Raw genomic sequence first — 14,547 nt, 5'->3', positions numbered from 1 at the left:
TTTATTCCAGATGACAATTGAAAAAAGGCTGCCTAGCACAGAAAGTGATCATTAAAGCTTTTTTCACTTTCTAACAAAATGGAGCCATTAAAATACAGGCTTTCCTCACCACAAAATTCCAATTTCACCAGCAGCTTCTATAACATACTCAAAAAGAAAGTCTGAAAGCCATTTTTGTAAACCTTACTTGAGAGATGTCAAAAGGTAGAGCCCGAACTTTCTTTTCGTTTCCAAAGTGATGATATATGATGGGGCACTTTAAGGGAACTTGCATTTTCAGTTATGTTAACTACTGCACAACCCTTGTATTTCCTTGGATGCCTATCAGCACTACAAGAAAAGAAACTACTTCAGGTTTAAAGGCTACCAACTAGTAAAATGACTGACATGGAAAAGGAGCAAAAGGAATAGGTTTAAGTTTTCCATTATTAATTTGCAGAAAGAGGGGAAAAGAAGTTCTGAACTATCTGCTTTTATTTCACTTACCTATTATGTGACTGCAAGGAAAATAGCTACAGCTGAGTATGTGGGGAAGACAGTGGTAAGGGTGGTTTGTAGCTGCTTTCTAAAAAAAAGAAAACCCAAGAAGATGCCAGACTCACTGCAGCCCTATTGAACCCCTCCCCTGCCCCCAAAAGGAGAAGCACCAGGGTTGTAGCCCTGCTGGTTTAAGGATGTAAGCAAGACACTTCCTAAGCAAGAGAGAGGCTCCTTTATTTCTCCAGGTGCTACAGTTTGGTGAAGCATGCAGGTACACAGCATTTTTTCAGGACAAGCCTGAACACACTTTGTGTGGCACCAAAGATGACTACACCAAAAAGAGAACCTGTACTAAAATTCAATTGTCTGGCTGCATGGTCTCTAGCTTTAGAAGGCCTAGCACATATAAACTATAAATACTGTAAGTTTTCAAAAATTAACATGCAAGAATAGACTAACAAATTGCACCTTATGTGCCTCCTCTTCCACCATTTAAAGTGCTCCTAAGAAAAGGGCATTTTATTGAGAGTGGTGGAAAGCACACTTAAGCACAAAACTTACTACCCATGCTGCTGAACCTTCTCTGTTTTCCTTAAAACGGATAGTCAAAGAAACCAGGAAGCCCACTCAGGAGCCTGAGCTGGAAGTGTAAACTCTGCTTTACTCCCTTCTGTTAAAAGGGTGGCTGAACTATTTCACAGATTAAGCCTGAAGACCGGCAGTTTACTACAGAGTAGCTACTCCAGCATTTGAATATGAGGACAGCAACACAGGATGGACCAGGACCCCAAGCAAATCACTAGGATTTTTAAGGGGGTTAATTCTAATCTAGCACAAACCAAACATAGCTTGCAAGCTACAGGTAAAGCTTGCAGGCCATGAGCTAGCCACCTTCCCTATAAAGGCAGTTGCTGTGAACTACAGACAGTAAGACTAAGTACAAATACAGTTCCTTCAGCCTGCAGCTGAAATGGGTGTGTAAGAAGCAGCTTCAGGCACTCCCTTRAACCTCAGGTCTTAAATGTAAGCACACTGTTAAGTACATGTTTTTCAATATATTCACCTTACAAGCCTTCACAAGTAGCTATGTTTGACCTTAAGAGATTGCATGTTCAGAGACCAAATATCCCTTGTATTTCCATTATCTCTGTTAAATCTAACCTGGAACAGTATGTATTTTTTCTATTATTCCACATTTCTGGACAGAAAAATAGACATTTGTCAAGAATTATTGGTCAATAAGAAGACAGAATTGGATTTATTTTCTCTATCTCCACTTAAAATTAAGCCTTTATTTCACTCATTTTAAGCAGAAACCTCACACAGCAGTTGGGCTAAGCAGGCTCTTATACCATCCAGCTGCAGAGGTAAGTCTCATTTGGTTGAGGTAAGTCTCATTTGGTTAAGATATCTCCAAGAGATGTGTATTCTGTATTTTCCACCCTCCCCTCCAGCAAGAGTATCAAGGAGCAGTTTTAAAATGTCTCAATGTGGCAAGTACATCATCCTGCAGTGAATTTTGCCCATGGAACATAGCACAAATTTAACTGCTGTGGTATGACAAATCTTACCTGGGGGGGGGGGGAGAGAAAACAAAAAACCTATTTGCTTGAGGAATCCAACTGTTCAGTGCAAACCATCTATCTTCAACGTTGTCATGAGTGCAGCGAGTCCTTAACTGCACAAAAGTATAAAGCACTATAGGTCTTGGGTTATTTTTAGTTAAACTTAAAATTTACTGAGCACTACCCTCATATATTAACTCTTAAAATATTTGAGGCACGAGTATGTGTGTGTACTTGTTTTATTCATAATTTGAGTTGTCTCGGGATACCAAATGTATTTCTTGTTCAGGTGATTTAACAAAACTGTTGACCTCATTTCAAAACATCCACTGATCCATTTTTCACTCAATGGCAATATCGAATGTTAAAAGGAACATAAAAACAAACATGCACACAATTGTACAGTTTTCATAAATGTCTATTTCATTATTTGTGGGTAGCGCATTAAACAGTTAAATACATTTAAATAATGTTTAAGTGACTGCACTAATGCAGAATTGTAACTAGATGGGTAACCAATTTAACTAGAAACCAGCTAACAAGTAACTGTCTAAATACTTCAAATACAGCTCTTGTTCTAGGTCATCCTTCTCAGAAAAAAAGCCTGCTGGTCACATTGGAAATACATTTTAAGGCCAAATTCTTCTGATATCCCTTCTCTGCAGCAGTTTCTTCACCATTTTAAGCCTCCAATTCCAGGCCAAGACCAAGTTTATGGCCACCAGCATTGATGCTCTTTCCATCTATCAGGGCAGACAGTGTAAGCTTCACACCTGTAACATTTTAAAGAGCGTGTTTACAACATAAAATCAGAGTAGCTTTCATGCAATTCAACCTCTGTCATTACAAGTCCCAGCTGTAGCTCTTTCCTATGTCATTAGTTTCCTCAAAAGATTTTTTACAGAAGAATCCATTTATACCTGTCAAATCCACTGAAAGCTAGTCATGTGAATCAAGCAAACTAGACACTTTTYGTAAACACCATTTTATGAAGTAGATATCTAAAGTCTCTAATTAATGAGTATAGAAAATGCTTCCTCTTCTACATTAAGGTGTGCACAAAGAAGGGAAGTTATGCATACAAAGACAGGCATTTGTACTAGTGAAGAGACAAAATGAAACTACTATTTTTATTTGTTTCCAAACAAGGAACTAACCAATGGTAATATAGTATTAAGAAGTGGTTTCATAATAATACAGAACAGATAAGTTCAGGGGTTTGGTTGGTTGGGTTTTTTATTGGGGGGGGGGGGTGATGGATTTTTTGATTGTTTTTTTAATATGCAGAGCAGAAGGCATATTGTTTTGAGGATTAGTCCTGTTATTTCAAGACCTGCTGGCATTCACAGTAAGATATGACTGGAGAAAGCAATGCTAAAAAAAAAAGTGTTTGTGCAGCCTAAAAGTCTATTATTAAACTATACAGTTACAAAACTGCTACAAAAATCAATGAGGAATATGATGCAGAAATACCAACAGGAGTATTTGTCTTGGTTAGATAAAAGTTTAATATGCCACATAAGCTACTGTCAAACACCTACTTTGATGTCAGTATAAAATTGTTCTAAAGAGGGGAAATAGTTGCATATAAATGCACAGACCTCAAAGAATTTCTAGATATGATAGATAAAATATATAGGTGTGACAGAATTAATACATAAAAGCCCTTACCTGGCCTCAGGGTCTGGGTGTAACCCACTCCGACTAGACTAGAATTGTTCACTTTTGCCTGCAAAAAAACCCMAAACAATTAAAATGCTACAAGTGAAGAGTTCTTTGTTATTATCATTCAGCAGCTAGAATGGTGACACCACCATTATCAACTYAGGCCAGATTTTACTTGTCCTTTCAAAATCTTTGTGCTTACTGGATTCTTTCTTCCAGCTATGCCCTTGCCCCGCAATTTACTGCTGAAGAACAGAAATATATTTGAAGGCAGATAGGATGGAGGGGAAGAGCTGTGCTGGAATGTAGTTTGGCAGGTGAAGTCCTTCCCTTTCTTTTCAGAAGGCCATAGCAATTCATCACCACAGTCTCCCAAAACAAACCACTTCAGAAGAATCTTCCATGTTAATAGTATTAGACAAGAACTAGTATTTTGCAGCTCTACTYAGTCAAGAAGCAGACATTTCATAACATCATCAGAACCAATAAATGCAAAATTACTAATCTCAGGTTGTATCAGTTTCTCTGTAGGATGATTCCAACAACCCAAGTCCAATTCCAACCTTACAACACACATAGAACTTTTCTGCACATGGCCTTTTTAACCAGCATCTCCACAGTTCTTACCGTGAGAACCTTGTATAGCTCTCCAAAAGCTGCTGAAGAACCCCTGTAAATTTATGGTGTTAGACAAAAAGGTTCTCTACCCCCCCCCTTTTTTTTTTTAATACTAAGTCTTCCAGAGTGGGACAACATTTGAGAGTCAGATTCTAAAAGAGATTTTGCTGTATGCAACACTACATAATTTAAATGCTGCTGGTTTAGTTATAAACTCCCTGAATTGTAAGAGGAATTCTTACAAGGCTTTTTGACCATCTTTTTTGTACTAACACCACACATTTGGAAACTGGGAGACTGCTGGGCTTAGCATAACCCTTTAGGTTAGAGCCATACTTACAGAGATAGAAGCAGTGGAATCCAACTTGTATTTAGCTGCAATGCCAAAACGAGTGCTGTTGCTGCCTGCTGTCCAAGCCAGGTTTACAGCAGTTTCAAGATTGTCACTCACTTTCTGGTAAATTGAGCCACCAAATTCTGACCCATCATTGCTGCACAAATTAAGAAAAAAAAAAAGCCTCTTATAAATATATAATCTATTTATATATATATGTGTATATATATGTGTGTGTGTATGCTTTTGACATTTTATTTAAATGCGAATTCAGAAAATTTGAAATGTTTCACACTTTTAGACAGGAAAAGAGATGAACAAAGGCTTCAGGGCAAAATTAAATTGTAATAATTCATGCAAAAAGCTAATTCAGAGCACTATAGACAATGCTAATTCCCTTGAGAATGTCGAAGTATTTGATCAAAATCCTAGCTCAGGTCAAGGGCAAAACTGTTTCCTTACCAAACTAACATTAATAGTTAGGAAACAAGCACTCCAAGTTACTGAATATATCTTATGTTTCTAAAGAATCAGAAGATCTTTTTAAAAATCTGTCAAAATGTTTGACATCAGTAAGTTGAAATGGAACTCTTATGTCCTAGACTAAGCTGTTTGTAGCTTCCCCCCGCGCTAAGTTCCACCAACCTAAATAGACACAGTCCCCATCGTACCCTTCCAAAAGAACAAACTTCTACCTCAAAATCAAATAAGAAGTTCTTTCTTAACTATGCATGCTAGAAAAATGCCAATTTATATTAACTTCAATTGAAAGAACCATGTTTTTTAGGTCAAGCTGATCAAAACCTAGTGAAGAACATCCATGATCTCCAAGTGCAGAAAGTCTGAAGAAGGTTCATAAACTTAAGTGTTTCATACACTCTTTACCCCATATTGGCAAGAAGGTGAGCCTATTCCAAAAGGCTGGAAGCAAAGCTTTATTCTTGCTCCAGAAACTACTAGGGGCATATTTAAACATTGCAATGCTAATTGCTACATCTAACAAATCTACTGCCCTTAAATTATATATAGTCAGATTCGAGCTTTCCTATTACATTGAGTTGTAAAAGCATTATGATCTGCTCTGAGTAACTAAACTATTGCAGTTCCAATTTTAATGTACTTCAACATTTGGTAAGCTCTAGCATATATTACATAGTAAACAATAACAAGTCACAGGTATTTACTGTTTTGAAGAGACACACACAAGGTAACTTTTATTAAAAGTTTGTTTTCAAAAAGGCCCAATGCTTAACTGCATTGCAAGCATTTCTTAGTATTTCAAGCATTCATATTCTAGTTAGCAGGAATTGTAGAGATTGTCTCCAATTTTGTGGAAGTGGGCTATTTTTAGTACTTACACATTAGTGTGCAGTTGGAAGTCTCCAGTCTTGTAACCCACAGAGAAGTTATTCCTTGTCAATTTTGATTTGGCACTATCAAAAGTCATCTGATATCCAGCAAGCCAGCCTTCATAACCAAAGACAGCTGAACCGTGGATTGCAGGCCCAGCAAAATCAAAGTCAACATCACAACCAAGGTTTAAGCATTCACGCTTATATGCTGACTTAATTTTACCGCTTTTCTTTCTGAAACAGAGAAACAATCACATTAAGACAGGGCTTGTTCTTTCTCAATGAATTGACAAATTGGAGTCATATGACTGTAGTAGGTATCTGAATGCCATTGCGCAAGTATCCTCTAGGCTGGGTCAAAGCACAGAAAACTCATCAAGAAAGCCACAGCAGGCATGCATTTTGTGATGAAGGCAGAGACCTCTTCATGCCTCTTGTAACCTTCCAATTAAGTATTTCTATATTTACACTTCTTCTTACGCTATTTCAGAATGAGCAGAGGGGGCCGTTGGGAGATATCCAATACTAACCTTGTAGAATAAAATGTGATGCTAAAGAGCAAAAGCCTTCAACATTGGGATTTGTTAACTGACCATTATAAACAAAGTTCACAAGTAATTCTGGATCGATAACAAACCATGCAAATGTCTTTGTGAATTTCACAGACAGGTGAACATTTATTGACCATGGGGGCAGTTATCCGCTTAAACAAGCCAAAAGGACTAACAGAATTCTTACCCTGTATTTGGTGAGAAAGTTGTATCAAATGTCAACTTCAAGCCTTTGGCAATCTAATTGTGGAAGGGGGGAAGAAAAGAAGATAAAGCTATAAATTCAGTTCTGCTAAGTAAGTAAAAGATATAAATACTCTCTCAATGTATTACCTGATCTTCAATTGCAATTTCTGTTCCCAGAGTGTTATCTGTGTTCCATTTTTCTGTGAAAGTCAGCCCATACTCAGCCCACTTGTATTTGGTCTCCAAGCTCCCATTCACTTTTCCAGTGTCTGTGTTTGATGAACCAGATGTTGTGAATTCCTAAAAAGGATGGTATTCACATTATATACGAGATACAAGTGTTCCTGAAAGCCTTACACAGTGACAAGAGAGAAAAGAAAGACTTTTCTTTAGCAAACACTAAGCTCTTGTTATTCTATGCAATAGGTTTAACAACGTTGAACAACTTGCAGGGGGGTGGGGGTGGGAGATGGGGTAGAAAATCAGAAGAACTGGATAATTCATGCCCACGTGGAGATTTTTTTTTCCCCTCCATCTCACTGCACAGAACACAAACTGCCAGTATTGCAAAACGCACAAGTTCAGAATGCAACTCAAAAGCAAGATAGTAGTTTCCCTAAGCACTTTCCTTAAAAACAGAAGAATGTTCTTGAAATATGGTAATTTTGATACTCCTTATGAGCAAATTAAAAATCACACTAAGAGCCACAAACACTATAATGCAACTCCACTAAATGCTTTAAGTCTCACATATGTGTTTACTATTCTAGTCATCCATCTCCAAAGATAAATTATGTACTGTAAAATGTCACATAATACCATCATTCTTCAAATGAATGAATTTTTTTTTTTTTTTTAAGGAGGGGGAATTCTCAGTCAAACCAATGCACCAGCCTTTCACACAAGCCATAGGTATAAATGTGTTTTTTACTGACATCTGTAAAACTCCTATTCCCCTAACACTTTGTTTTAACGACACACATGGAGAACACTCATATTTGAATTGTGAGTTGAGGCAACAGTCTGACTTTATGCTTCTGGTTGAGTCATACTTAGAATTCTTAAAGTGTTTAAAAGTTAGCAATAACACTCACATCTCCTTATTAAAACTAACAAGTTCCTGATGTCTCTCACTATTTGGAGTATCCCAAAGAACAGAAAGAAAAATCTGCGTACAACTGTTCAGAAACTAAAGACAAAATCTAGTAGAAACAGAAGGGTCTGGTTTGCAAGTTTACATTAAGGAGCTATTTCCATGGAAATTCTATTGGAAAAAAAGAATATTATTTCAACTTTTTAAAAATACAAATCAGTTTTGACCTTTGACCTCTTCCATGCACAGTATAATTATCAAATTGACTTCTCGCATGGCAGCACATCCCATTTCCCCCAGAAGAAGGAAATACTGGTTTCACTTTAAGACTACATTTGAAATAATGGATCTTTAAGCATATTTACAGCCCAAGACCTACTATACTTAGAGACTGTCAACTACCATTAAAGAACAAATTTAACCATGGCCAAGATGTTTACCTTAGTTGTGTTACTGAACCACTAAACCATCCACACAGTTGCAAAACTGTAGTAAGATCTACTTCCTAGCAAGTGACAGGGACCACACAACTTGAAGTAAAAGTATCTTTAGCTTTACATTSTCTCTGCTTAAAAATGTCTGCAGTGTTTGTACATGACAACACCTTCTCCTCCTGCCAAGGATGGCTTATAACCGAAAAGGGATTCATACGAGGGCTCGGCTTTTTCAGGAAGTTTTACTAGCATTACTAGTAGCCTTTGACAGAAACTAGAATAAGAACTACTACATCTATACTAGAGCTCTTGCAAGCACTTCAGTTATGATACAGATGCTTACAAAAACCACAACACATAACACACACACCTTGTTCCTAAGGGCCAGTTACATTGTTAAAGTTTCCCCTTCTGAAAAAAAAAAATCTACTTTTAGATCTTGCAAAGTCTGCTCTAGAAATAGACAAAGTTACAAAAGGTACCACTTGCACAACCAAGACATCTTGCATGGAACATTACTACAATACTAATACCTCTAAAGAGGAGCCAAGATTCAAGGTGCTATTTCATTGCCAAATACTCTATGAGCATGTTAAGATGCCAGACATTTCCAATGAACATAAATAGTGGCATAGAATACTTCAGAAATAAGATTTGCATATTATGATTGATATCCTAAAACACTTTAAGAATGGGTCAGGTATTTGTTCACCTTCAGATATAAATTGAACAACAGCTAAGACAAAACTCTTTATTTTACAAAGATAACTGGGCAGCTAACTTGAATATTAGATATTGGCACACACTGCAACACCACTGTCATATTCAAAGCCAAACCTTTAGTGGCTTCTGAAACTATTTTACACTAAGCGCTTATTAATATAGCCTATCAACTACCCAATGGCATCCAGAAACATGCTCTTCTGTAATTAAAACAAACAGCAGAATGCATCCAGAAAAAACACAATGAATAAGAAGTATTTAAACTCACCACTCCACTTGCAGACTTTGTTTTCACATCCAGTTTCACCAGCCCAAAACCTTAATAAACAGAAGTCAAAGTTACAAAGGCACACATTAATTAAGACTACGAAAAATTTCCAAGAAGCTAGTTTTCCAACCAGTCTCAGCTGTGTGTGTGCGTGAATAGACACATACATACACAGTAGTGTATAAAACCACAAAAGTAGTCACGGAGGATAGCACTGACCTCTATATACCATTCAAATTTTAGATATTACAGGGGGCGGGGGAGGGCACCCTCACACAAAACAGGAGTTCTGTTCTATCATGGGAAGTGACAGATATCTTCACCATACAAAGCTGGAAGTAGCCTTTCAATTATACACTGAGGATATCTGCCCATTTAACTGCCAAAAGGTGACTTCCAAGAATAAATTTAACAACAGAAAATGCATTCTTTTCCGTTTCCTTGATGGCATCAGTTCTGCAGTCAATGCCATCTGAAGAGCTACTGTTATGCATGAATCAGAATAAAATCCATCCCTCGGCACCAGTGAGCAGAAAGATCTCAGAAGCAAAAATTCAGTGAAGTCGCCAGGTAATACACAGCCATTGGAACTGGCATATATATAGATTTATGGGATTGTCATTTCACATTGTCACTCAGATCTCCAAGGGTAACAATCTTGGTGAAAAAGCACCCAAAATTCATTCCTAAAGTCTTACAGGCCTTGCCTACATACTAGAAAGAAACAGTATTATAACTTAAGCAGAATTTAGCTAGGCAACTACCTAGTATTAGTATTTTAATATGTTCAAACATTCTTTATCTTGATAGCCACTCCTCTTTCTGCTCCAAAAAAGGCTATAAAGGTATATATCCCTTTCTATATCAACAAATGCAGTAGCATATACAGATCAGTAAAGAAAGATACACCTAAGCTAAATTACACTTGATGCGTATACATTCTTGCATATTTGTATACCTCTTTCCTAACACTTATGTAGCAAAAGCACTAAGATTTAACAGACTTCAGAGCAAACTAGCCTACAAAAAGCCTCTAATGACATGTTAGTTGAGGGTAAAGACAAAAGCAACAACCTCTACCCCAAAACATAGGCATTTGAGCAGTCTATTTCACATGCAGGCTTAAAAAGTCAATTTACCACTGCAGTAAAGACAAACGCTATGTTTTATGAAAGGTACTATTCTTACCATATCCTTTATTGAAGATATCTCTGGCAGATTTGCCAAGGTCTGCATATGATGGAGGAATCGCCATTGGAGCTGGAAGGTAACAGGCTAGTTAACAGTGATGCTTTTACCATGCATACACACAGAAACACTACCCCAACTCTTACATATACTTTTTTTAAGCCAGAATTCATAAATGAAGGCAGTAAAGAGACAGATGGCTCAAACAATAATTACAACATTCTGTGAAACACCTAGCGATTTGCATCGATGTCATTCACTATGAACAGTGAATGTTTTCTTGGCATAGGTAATCTGCATGGAGAGAAGAGGTATTACTTGATAAGTGAGAACTTGGCGGTCATGTAAATTTCACCATACATTTTTAAGTACCAGATAATAACTAATAACTTCACATTTCCAGAGTTGGTAGTTTCCATTGAAGACCAGGAATCTGGAAGTTTGAAAATCTATAATGCAGACACTTATTTCCTAAATTCCTACAAAGTTAAATGACAGATGCTTATAGCAATTATCTGACAGGACCTACAAGATTTTATTTTCAAAATGTGAAAGAGTGCACATGTATTTTGCAACATCAACTGCCCCGTATTTTAAATGGCAGACATGTAATTTAAAAAAAGGAACTTCTGGTGCCATTAACTAGATTGTTCAAATCAGTGGCTTGATGAAGTTTTACAGATATCTTACACAACCACCATGGGAAGAGCAAGATTTTCTATGGTTAACAGCACTGTGACATCTGCCAGTTTCCAATACCTGAGATCTGCAATCATTTTTAAAGAAAACCATAACTGGTTTGACCAGATTTGGTACTGTTTGGATCTCTYGTAAACGGGAGAAGGGGAAGAGGACAAGTGAAAGAGTGCAAGTCTTATTGAAGAGCAGATGCTCTTTGTTGCTGTGACTTCATTCCTGAAGCAGAAATGAGGCTGATGAAGTCTAGTCAGTAACTCTGAACATTGCAATCTGTCAGGTGAAGCTTTTCCCGATGGAGTACARGAATTAAAGATTTTGTCAGTTTAAAACAAGTAGTAGGAGCAGCAGGTCAGTGAGAAAGGGACTTTTAAGGTGAGCTCTTCCTCAGACAGAGAGCCTCAGGCAATCTCACTGTTAAGGAACCTGTCATTCAAGACTGGCTACCACCCAGCCTCCCTGGCCTGCTAGACACTGGCCTAAGCTCTCACGCAGGCCTGTACAATGCTCCTCCCTGTGAAGATATTCTCTATCTATAACTGCTCAGTGACTGTTTTACCATGATTTCAACAGCAAAAGCCTCTGTTACAGAGGCACTATGTTTTAAGAGTTTTGAAATACGGAAAACAGAGCATATTTCAAAGAGCTGATAATTCCCCTCCCCCCCCGTCATGTTGTGAAAGGGCCAAAAAACAAAGGGGAAAAATAATGAAACTAACCAGACAAGAACCATAAAAAGCCAAAATGATACAAAGTATCTTCTTTCATCTTTTAAAATTAATTGGTCTTATTTGTTTTGTGGAGAAAGCAAGATGAACATACTTGGCTTAATTTTTTTTTAAGTAAACGGAGAAATATTTTTAGAACATAAAATGACAAATCAGTACTCTCTCATATTCACATTCAACTGAGAGCAGAAAAGATTACTTTAATTTTTAGAAAGGACTTTTAGTCAGGATTCAAATTTTCAAGATCTGGCTGTGGAATTGCATACATTCTGTAGATCTTTGCAAGATCAAGAATGTACTTAGCCATATGGGATCAAGGCAAGTAATCCATTTTTTTAAGTTTCTTTCCATCTTTTCCCAAACTTAGCTGCATAAAGGGAAAACCTGCCTGGAACACCTGATCCAGAAAAACTTCCTTTTGGGCACCATTCTACTAAACAGATTCAGAAGTGGACAGTATCCACTTAAAAAAATATATATAAACTGATTATACCTGTCACATATAGCCTAACTCTATGAGCTGCTACTATTTAAAAAAAAAAAAAAGAAACATTTCTAGCATGCAAGAAACAGCTTTGTGCCTTAATATCATCTTTTACAATTTCTACTGTAGTTTTCCAGAGGACCTGACTTCCACCTTCCTAAAACATAAAAGGCCCAGCCAAGCCCATCTTAGCAAATACACCTATCTATACATTTACAGTTTAGCTTTAAAAAAAAAACAAAAAAAAAAAACCACTATTCCTTAGTAAGATGCTCTAAGCTCTACAACCAGGTTACTATAGCAAGACATCCAGCTCTTGCTGGAGAGTATAAAACAAGTTTGGTTTTGCATGGAGTTAAAGTAAACCTGCCCCACTCCCCAAAAAAGTTAAAGTGCTTAAAGGTTAAAATGTTATAGCCCAAGTTAAAGTTTATTACATTATAATAAATTACGTAAGCCTCAGGAAGAAAAGATACTATGGCAGAACAGTTATCAGTCCCAGCGACAAGTCAGAAAATGGTTCCTATTACCTATTGAATAAAAAAAAAACATGCGCTACTCAGACCAAATTCCAATGAAGCATGGGGGACTGCTGTTTCCCCACTCTACATTTCTGCTATACAGCAGTTGAATAATGCATTAGTAGTTTAAGCAATTTAGAGAAGGTTTAGCTATGTATTTTTCTCTAATAAATGGGTCTTTCTTCCAACTACCACTTCTAGAAAAAAAACTATTTCTAGTTGTACGGTTTTATAATAGCCATTAGCACAGACATATTTTAAGAGTTAAAATAAGTGAGCCTTCTGTTTTCATTTTAAATGTTGTTTCCAATTTGACTAGACAACCACCAAAGACAAGAGATTTATGCTAAGCAATAATGTCCTGGGAAGACAGTAAACTGGCATCTGCATCTAAATTTAAAGGATTACTGGAGTAAAAGGATAGTGCTGTTTTATCTGACCTAGTTATGCATCCTTCCCATTGCAAGGAAATTGAAAAATGTTCATCAGACATTCCAGCCTACAGACAAATGCAAGTTTTGTGACAAAAAGAGTTAAAACAGTGCATGACTTTCACACTGCTGTTCTAGTCCTATACTAACAGGAATAGGATAGGACAAAAGGGTAAGCCACAAGTTAATTTTGGCTTTGCTAAATATCTGATAAGCCAATGTCATCATCAGAAAAGCTCACTAATTAAAATAGGGCAAAAAATGATTCCCATTTCCTCCACTGTTGGTAGGTTAGCTAGGTTTGTAAGTTCTTACAAGCATAGATAGCTTTCTTCAACCCTATTTTGAATTGCTTTTCACTTAAAAAACACTAATTAGAAGTGCTTAAAATATAGGTAATATATAACGATGAGAAGTCTGTTGTGAAAGCAACTATCTATATCAGATAATGTYGTTCATTTCAAAAACACAGAAAGCAATTAATTAAGTGGGAGCTTCATCCTGACCTTTGCTTTATTTTATCCCTCTTTTCACACAACCCTAAAAAAATGCTGAATTGCACGTTATTCAAGGGCTGCAAACATGATTTCTTCTTCTGTTAGAAAGAAAAAAATTAATCCCAAGAATAAAAAAAAGTGTATAAACGTTGTCAGAATTATTAATCATCTCTTTCTTTCAAGGTACTATTTCAAAACTCTTCTACACCTTACAATTAAGGGAATTCCAAGAAGTTCTATAAAGATTTCTAACAACCCTAAGACCTCAAAATATTAAGGAGCAGGTTGGAGGGCATATTTAAGGGAGGAAAAAAAAATCCTTGCAGTTTGAAAAATTCTTGCCAATAACTACATTAAAATTGTATTCCAATACTGCAAACAGCATGAAGAAATATATATATWTTTTTAACCAAATATCTTTTCGAATAATATCTATTTATATATATATACACATATGGCATGACACTGACCTTTAAACTTCTAGTACTACCAAAGCTTAAAGACCTTATTACCCTTGCTTCAACTGTCTCCCTACTCACGTCTCGGAGGCGGACATGCTGGAGAAATAGTCATGGCTAGGCCAATTTAGAGAATCTACGGAGACGGGGGGGGGAATGAAACATCCGGAGATGAACTAGGCGCCGAGAAAGGGAAAGCGGGGGAAAGCGCGGCCTCCGGGGAGGAGGACACGGCCGGGCGCGCCCGCCCGGGGCGCAGCGGGAGGCGGGCGCCC

The 14,547-nt window shown here is 37.1% G+C and overlaps 1 protein-coding gene across 1 annotated transcript in view; it reads right to left on the bottom strand.

The window, feature by feature from the left end:
- Positions 1-2,266: 2,266 nt before the first annotated feature.
- VDAC2 (voltage dependent anion channel 2) overlaps positions 2,267-14,547 on the bottom strand; it is a 51,181-nt gene continuing 38,900 nt past the window's right edge. Inside the window, exons 2-9 of the mRNA XM_026055868.1 lie at positions 10,458-10,529; positions 9,270-9,319; positions 6,899-7,051; positions 6,753-6,805; positions 6,021-6,248; positions 4,669-4,819; positions 3,717-3,774; positions 2,267-2,818 (exon numbers count right to left, since the gene is read on the bottom strand). Of these exons, the coding sequence (XP_025911653.1) occupies positions 2,727-2,818; positions 3,717-3,774; positions 4,669-4,819; positions 6,021-6,248; positions 6,753-6,805; positions 6,899-7,051; positions 9,270-9,319; positions 10,458-10,529 (857 nt within the window). The 3' untranslated portion in view covers positions 2,267-2,726. The remainder of the gene's footprint in view (positions 2,819-3,716; positions 3,775-4,668; positions 4,820-6,020; positions 6,249-6,752; positions 6,806-6,898; positions 7,052-9,269; positions 9,320-10,457; positions 10,530-14,547) is intronic.

Source organism: Apteryx rowi, unplaced genomic scaffold (genome assembly GCF_003343035.1).
Source record: "Apteryx rowi isolate R43461 unplaced genomic scaffold, aptRow1 scaffold_126, whole genome shotgun sequence".
Classification (NCBI taxonomy): Eukaryota; Metazoa; Chordata; class Aves; order Apterygiformes; family Apterygidae; genus Apteryx; species Apteryx rowi.
Note: the sequence above shows the minus strand (reverse complement) of the source record. Positions and strands in the feature narration are given on the sequence as shown.